At 37.1% G+C, this 8,835-nt stretch overlaps 1 protein-coding gene across 1 annotated transcript; it reads left to right on the forward strand.

Moving 5' to 3' along the window:
• Window positions 1-2,694: 2,694 nt before the first annotated feature.
• On the forward strand, window positions 2,695-3,222 carry LOC136972887 (uncharacterized). The gene has a single exon (XM_067267537.1). It carries the CDS (start codon window positions 2,695-2,697, stop codon window positions 3,220-3,222), a length of 528 nt encoding a protein of 175 aa, XP_067123638.1.
• The last annotated feature ends 5,613 nt before the right edge of the window (window positions 3,223-8,835 follow it).

An 8,835-nucleotide genomic window follows, 5' to 3' on the forward strand; every position in this document is an offset into this window, starting at 1 on the left:
AACCGCAAAACTCACAAATGTTGAATTTAGAATATTACAATATATACACGGACGAAAGTTATGATGTAATACCTAAAAAACAATATTCTTCACAAAAAAATTAGAAAATTGCTATGAATAAAACATGTAAAGGAATTATTGCTTAAAATAAAATTTTAAGCAATAATTTACTTAAATGCAATTAAAGTTCTTATTTAAATTATTGCTTTAAATTAAATTATTTATTAGAATAAATAATTTAAAGTTCAAATATAAATATAAAATTGTTTAAAACTTAAATTCTTTTTATGAATTAATTGAATAAATTTAAAAAGTATACAAAATAATCAATAAAATCTGAAAAATTGAATTTTTAAAGTGTAAAATAATAAATATTTTGTAGAAATACTTATTTTTGAACCTTGCACTTGTATTCTCTGAAATTATATGTATACATAAATTTAACATTTTCTGTTAATATAATAGTGTAGAAAAAATAACTTGACAAAAGTATATAAAAATATATATATACCAGAAATTTTGCTTCGTATGGTAAATTTCGATGCAAGGTTCTATACACAGGGGAACGCCGCGCTGTTTACAGGAATACGATGATTCTTTCCTACTTCCTTTTTTGGTACAAACGATGCATTATCTTGTTGCGTGCCTTTTCATACTTGTCGGTGAGTTCCCTCTCAGAAAATGTCTCTCCAGGAGTCTCTTTGGGGTAATTTCCTTCATGTGTTTTCTTGAAGCGACTGGTTTCGTAACTTTACCGAGGTACTTCTCCGTAAGTTGGTCCACAAGCTGCAACCGGAAGTTCAGTTGAGAAAGCATTCCTGTAAAGTTATGTGTATTGAAATATAAATATATACTGAATTACATTATATTACAATATATAACGCATAAAAGCGATTAAATGGCAAACATATTTATTTCCACACTTTTTATACAGGACAAAAGAATTGAAAATATGATGTCCAGTAGGTGACGAAACATTTTTTGATATTTTTTTAGGCGAGTCTTCGCGATCGAGTAAGTTGTAATACAATGGTCTGCTAGATCTGTTCCCCCCATTCCTTTACTGTACTCCACACAGACAAGTGGTTTTAATTTTTCTTCTCCACCTTACAATTCAAAAATAAATAATTTTAAAACTCAGCTAATATAAAATTACTTTCTGAATATAAGAATAGACGTACCTCTGGTTTGTACTGGGACCACTTCAGCACCATGTACGGTTGATAGCATACATACATCTTTCTTATCCTGCCACTTTAACGTCATCAACTTTTTTCTATAAAATGCAATAAAATCTCCTTTCTTCAATTTCTTTTTTTTAATATCTTCTGGCAGCTCCTTTCTGTTTTTTCTTAGCGTACCGACCGCATCTGTCTTAAAATCAACTAACAAGTCAACTATTACACTTCTCCTGTACTTTTTATCTACAAATAACATATAGCCGTTATTTAATAACTGATCCATCAAAGATAACACTATTTTTGTTGATTTGAGCTGATTTGATATATCCAATCCTTGGACGTTGTTTTTTAACTCGGTTTCGCTTCCTGTATACATTATCATGTTATGTACGTAACCAGTGGAGGACTCGCAAAGTTGAAATGACTCCATCCCGTAACGGGCTCTTTTTTTGGGGATGTACACTCTCCATTGTAATCTTCCTTTCCATAATAATAAGCTCTCGTCAATACTTATGTTTCTACCGGGAGTGTACGCTGATTGCCATTTCCGAATTAAATAATCAAAAACAGGTTTTAATTTAAACAGCCGTTTGTTTGTTGCTGTTGGGACAAAAAGCATATTATCATTAAAATGTAAAAACTTTCTTAGTAGGTAAAATCGATTTTCCGTCATGTTTTCGAAAAAAAAGGGCGTTTGTAGGATTCGATGTCTGCAAAAAAATGATGAATTGGTGGGTTTCTGTAATATTCCCTGTAAAATTATTAAGCCAAAAAAAAACTTCATTTCTTCTGTGTTGGTTTCATTCTATTTCTATATTAAACAATATAAGTTAATATGTTATCAAATATAGAAAATTTATATAATTAATATTTACCTGATCTCTGCTTCTACGTTTCATAAAAATGATCTTCTTTTCTCTCGAGTAGATTGTTCGGCAAACAAATTTGTCTGATGAGTGATGTGTTTAGTAAGCTCATCATCGAAAAAATATTCAAATATCTGGAGTGCAGTTGGTTTTTCGCCGAAATCAACGAGCAATTCTCCTAAAATTGGACCCTCGATGTGGGTTTCCTGTCCGTGGTGAGGGGACCTCCCAGAGATGGTTTAGTATCTCTTCTTTACCATCTCTGGGATCTTCACGCTCACACACGTGTTTGCCGTGCGTGGTGGCTCGTATGCCGGAAAGGGGGATCCTGGTAGTTGAGGGGCAACATACCGTCCCCAACACACTGCTTTGGCCCCTGCTTCGGATAAACGGGAGGCTCAAATCAGGCTCCGTTTGAGTCAATCGGCTGGTCGTTGAGTCATTTTGACCTCAGCTTGGAGTCAACCGATCGATGCAGACCGGGCAGACACGTCAGACAAGGTGTGCTCTTCTCGACTGCATTGTGAGGGTATAGCTCCTGGGAAACCCTGGTGCGACGGTCTATGAGAGTCTCCCATGTGACGGCATCCCCCTGTTGGGCCCCATGGTGGGTGGGGTCACTAGGAGCTGAATGTAAATTCTTAAATATGGATTTTAAAACAACAAAACAAGTGACCAAAGACCAGAACTCCAGCCAACCTGCTTACTTAATAGTGCATGCAACTGGAGAAAAACCTCTATCTAAAGTATCGCCATTCTTGATTCAAACAATTTTTGAATCGACCATAGGACAGTTGAAAAAAATACAAAAATTAAGATCGGGAGATTTACTGGTGGAAACAGCTTCTCCACAACAATCGGCAAAACTTCTGCAAACAAAGACTCTGGGAGAAATGGAAGTCACTGTCACACCACACGGAAGCCTAAACTCATCACGTGGTGTGATATCTGAAATTGATCTGATGTCTGAAGATGAATCAGACATTCAGATCGGTCTTTCAGACCAAGGCGTCACTGCTGTCCGACGCATCTCCATTCGTCGGGATGGCAAGTTTATTCCTACGAAACATCTTATTTTGACATTTAATAAACCGACTTTGCCATCTGGTTATTACAGCAGGGTATCTACGCTGTCCAGTTCGCCCGTATGTTCCAAATCCGCTGCGTTGCTTTAAATGCCAGTGATTTGGACATTCACAAACATCTTGCCGAGGGAAAAGTGTATACGCACAGTGTGGGACGGAAGGTCATGAGAGTACCGAATGTAAAAGTATCCCATGCTGTGTGAACTGCAAGGATGCCCATCCTGCCTACTCTCGAAGGTGCCCAGCATGGCATAGAGAGAAAGAGATCCAGCGAGTGAAAACCATCAACAATCTACCTTACCCAGAGGCTCGCCGCATTGTCACTTCAAGTGCACCACTGAAGCAGAAGACATATGCTGCTGTCTTGAAGTCCACAAACTCTTGTGGGGTTCAAACAGATATCTCTCTCTAAGTGAATCCCTTACCCGCCATGCGAAATGTTTAATACTCCCATCTACTCAAACACCAGTCAATACCTTTTTGAAGGGTGATGACCAGCCAGTATGCCAGTATTGCATTTGTACTTTAAGTGTTAAACATATACTTTGCAACTGTGTTGCTTTTGATTAGAGTCGCAGACAACATTTTGGAAATGCAACTTTGAGAGAGATTTTGGGCCAGAGGCCAAATCTTGATAAGATACTGAACTTTTTGAAAGTTATAAATATTAATAGAGAGATTTAAGTTAACTAATTTATTTATTTATTTATTATATATTTATATTTGTGTTGTTCTGTTTGTTTGTGTTTTTGTGTTGTATTGACGCCTTGTGATATATATATTTAGCTTTGTTTAATTTTACCATTTGTCATGGCGCAGCATAGCCTGTATGGCTCTTGTGCCAAAAAACTAGAACTAACTAACTAATTAACTCAAACACCAGAAAAGAAGAGCAAGAAGATCAAAACACCCCTACCTAAAACAGGGGTAATAACAAGAAATGTGGGTTACAAAAAGGCCAATAAAAACCCACTTAACAAGCAAAAAGTGAAAGTTGCCCTCTCTAAATCAGCTAAAAGGTCAGAGACTCGGTCTATGAGTGAGTTCTCTGACTTTTCTGATGAAGAGAATAATATGGAGGTGACACAACCAAACTCACTTCCAAAAGAGAGACTTCCTGTTAAATTAAAGAGGGATACCCTCGCAAAGAATGCTGTTTCAAACACATAATGGATTATAAAATAATCCAATGGAACTGTTGTGGTTTCCGCAACAACTTCTCTGACGTTAAACACCTGACATACTCTACCTCATCTCTCTGTGTGGCACTCCAGGAAACACATCTAAAACCAGGAGAAAGAATTTCTTTAAAAGGAATCAATCTTTACCGTAAAGATGACGACAGCCACACCCGCGCCAGTGGAGGTGTGGCTGTACTGGTTTCAAACCGCATCTTGTCTTTTCCGGTACAAATAACAACAGAGCTGAAAGCTGTGGCAGTCAGAATATCTATGGGCGTCACTGTCACAGTTTGTTCCATATACTTGCCACCAGATGTCAGTCAATGACGATGAATTGGATGCATTGGTTGAACAGCTGCCAACTCCTTTCCTTTTACTTTGATTTCAATGGCCACAATCCAATGTGGAGCAGTCATGATATCAACCGTCGAGGCAGAGCCATTGAAAGATTCATAGGTAATCACCAACTATATTTATTTAATACTGGAGAAGTGACATACTTCCACGCCCCAACAAGAACATTTACTGCCATTGATCTATCATTAGCAACCCTAAATCTGTTTTCAGCGTTTATATGGGAGGTTGGATCTAATCCACTTTCCAGTGACCACTTCCCAATATTTCTAAAATACCAAGGCAGAGAAAGCTGTGAAGCAGCCCGTCCACCACGCTGGAAACTTGAAACGGCAGATTGTCCTGCATTTTCTTCTTTGGCTAACGTCACTGAGGAAATGGTCAATACTGCTGATATCAATAATGCAGTCGAACTTGTCACTTCCAGTATTATTCAAGCAGCCGAAAAAACAATGGGGAAAACGTCAACCAGATATCCAAAACATCCGAAACCATGGTGGGATCAGAATTGCGAGGCAGCATTTAAAAAGCAAAAGAAAGCATGGGGGATTTTCAGAAGATACCCCACTGCTAACAATTTGGTTGCTTTTAAGAAAGCAAAGGCTAATGCCAGAAAAATAAGAAGGCAAAGCCAAAGGGATTCTTGGAGGAAGTATGTTTCTAGCATAACATCTTTTACCAGCTGAAAAGCAGTCTGGGATAAAATCAATGGAAAATATGCTTCTCACGCTCTGTCCATGCTGGAAAGTAATGGCACAATAATCAGTGACATAAAAGGTATTGCTGATATGTTGGGTGAAACATTTTCGTCTTCATCCAGCAATATTATGTATACAAGAGATTTTCAGGCTTATAAAGTCCAAGCTGAAAAACAATATCTAAACTCCCACTCCCCATCTAATGAGGAATATAATGTGTCATTCAGCAGAATAGAACTATGTACAGCGATCTCTCGCTTAGGGAATACTGCTGTAGGTCTAGATAGGTCCACTACAGCATGATAAAAAATCTGTCAAACAATTCCCTTAGTAAGCTTCTGAATCTGTTTAACAGAATATTGACAGAACATATTTTTTCTGACTGTTGGAGGCTATCAATTATTATTCCCATATCCAAACCAGGTAAAGACCGCAAGAATCCCTCTAATTACAGACCAATTTCTTTGACTAGTTTTCTGTGCAAACTTTTCGCGAGAATGGTAAACAGACGCCTGATGTTCCTCCTAGAGGGAAAGAACTACTTTTCACCACATCAGAGTGGATTTCGTAGGAACAGAAGTACCACAGATAATTTACTAAATCTTGAAGCATTCATTTGCGAAGCGTTTGTTAGACGACAGCACTTAGTGTCTGTGTTATTTGATATATTGAAGGCGTATGATCGCTGCTGGCGATATGGGATACTTCGTGATTTGCACAAATTTGGATTGCGGGGTAATTTGCCAATTTTTATAAACTTTTTACAGAATCGAAGATTCCAAGTCAGGATGGGCACAACTTATTTTAGGCTTTACATACAAGAAGGTGTTCCTCAAGGTTCTATTTTGAGTGTGACTCTGTTACTAATTAAAATTAACAGCATAGCTAAATGTTTTTTTCCCAGTGTGAAACACACTCTGTATGTGGATGATTTTTAGATCTCTTGTGAGTCTAGTAACACGAGTATTATTGAAAGACAACTGCAAATTTCCCTAAATTGCATAGACAATCGGTTTAAGACCAATGGTTTCAGTTGTAACGTAGAGAAGACCTCGTACATTTACTTTTGCCGAAGGCGTGGTTTGCACCTGGATTTTGAAATTTACATAAATGGAGTGAAAATCCCAATGGTCAACGAGGCTAAGTTTTTTGGCGTTGTGTTCGACCATAACTTGATGTTTCTGCCACACTTGCGTAATTTGAAGAGTAGATGTTTAAATTCTCTGAACCTTTTAAACGTACTCTGCTGCTCATCCTGGGGAGCAGACAAATGTTTTATGCTCAGGATTTTTAGGGCCCTTGATTGTTTTAAGCTGGATTATAGATGCATTGTATATGGCTTTGCGCGAGAATCTTCTCTTAATATGCTGGATCCAATCCACCATCAAGCATTGCGTTTGTGCACTGGTGCATTTCGAACTTCTCCTGTTTAAAGTTTGTATGTAGATGCTCATGAGCCTCCACTATCTCTTAGGAGAGAACAGTTGTCTCTTTTTTATTACATTAAACAGAGATATCGGAATAAACTTTTAGCTGATTGTTCAGATACACAGCTGAAAAGACTATTTGCAGCTTGTTCAAGTAGTGTTTCTACATTTGACATTAGAATGGAGAATGTAAGCAGCACGATTGACCTGGACACAAGCAACATTTCACAGGTTGAGGTTAATAGTATTTCACCTTGGTTAATCCCAGTGATAAATGTTGATTTAAGCTTAAAGCAGTTCCCAAAAGAAACCATCTCAGACTGTCTATAGACAGCACTTTGCAGAAATTCAACATTGTGACAGGAATTTAATTTTTATATACATCGATGGATCTAAATTGGATGATTTCGTTGGCTCAGCCTTTGTCTGCCAGGATGAAATTGTGGCAGAACAAATAGCATTGAATTCTTCCATTTTTACTGCGGAGTTGTAGGCTATTTATTTAGCCGTAAAGTATATAAATAGGAAAGGTCACTGTTGCTGCGTGATTTACACTGACTCAGTTAGTGCACTTCAGGCTTTGATCTCGTATGAACCTAGTTTTCACTCCATAGTGATTAAAATTTGTAAGCTGTTTTCTCATTTGTTGCGAGGAATTTTGCTATAAAATTTTGTCGGGTCCTAGGCCATGTAGGTATAAGAGGAAATGAAGAAGCATATGCAGCTGCAAAGTCAGCAAGCCCTTCTCAGCATACAATGTTTATCGAAGGAGGTGATTTGAAGCTAGTTGTTAAAAAACGTCTAGAGGAGAGATGGCAAAATGTGTGGAACGCACAAGTCCACAATAAACTACACGAGATCAAATCTATGATAGAAAATTGGACACAGAAGAAACACTATGACAGGAGATCTGAGGTTATTCTTACCTGTTTGAGAATTGGACATACTCGACTGACTCATCAATATCTTTCAAGAGTGATTACCAGCCTGTGTGTCAGTATTGCAATTGTACTTCAGTACAATTGCAATACTGACACACATACTGTTAAGCACATACTGAGCAATTGCATTGCCTCTGAGAGGATTTGTAGACAGCATTTTGAAATGCAAGTTTTAAAGTGATTTTGGGCCAGACGCCAAATGTTGATAAATTATTGAACTTTCTAAAAGTTACAAATATTTATAAAGAAATTTAATTATTCATTTATTAATATCTATATACATCTTGTTGTTATACACAGTTTAACTGTTGTATATTTTTGTTATTGGTTCTTTTTTCTTTTATGTTTATTTATGTATTTATATATACCATACGATGTGGCACAGCTTGGCCTATGTGGCCCTTGTGCCAAAAAACCTTAACTAATTAACCAACCTAAACCGACCAACAAACAACTCAAATGCTTTTTCAATTGAGCTTCTACATTTCGAAAGCTTTGTGTTGAAATATGATTTAATTTCAGTTAAAGGCCATTGTCTCGGTATGGTGTTAATAAATGTTTATTTAAAGGATCGGCTGCATCACCGAGGAGGTGAGTGTCTACCGGAAATCCTACACCTTCATCAATTCGCTTAGTTAATGTGGATCGACGATAGACACAGGCATTGTGAACTGATCCTGTCTTTCCTACTTAACAGTTTGTGAATAGCAACTTTTCGTTGCATACAGCCTGGAGAATAATCGAATAAAATTGTTTCCTATTATTATAATAGGATGAATGGTCATTCCTGGGGGCTTTAATAGCCATATGTTTACCATCTACAACTCCAATCACTCTAGGAAAATTGAACTTTTTTGTATAATATTCACTTGTTTTGAATGCCTGTTCTTGGTTTGGCCAAGAAAGTATGCCTTTTCTTCAGCACTTTTGGACTTAAATAAAAGAGAAGTCATGCAGTATTTTCCATGCTGTTCGTCTGCATATGTTAAAACGATTTGCAGCTAACCTGAAAATGAAAATGCATGTTAAGTTGCTACATAGTGTATTGCATTGCATACAAATTATGAATATATATACAGCATTACACAGTCTGTTAATTAAT

This window comes from Centruroides vittatus, unplaced genomic scaffold (assembly GCF_030686945.1).
Source record: "Centruroides vittatus isolate TY-2023 unplaced genomic scaffold, ASM3068694v2 contig_3059, whole genome shotgun sequence".
NCBI lineage: Eukaryota > Metazoa > Arthropoda > Arachnida > Scorpiones > Buthidae > Centruroides > Centruroides vittatus.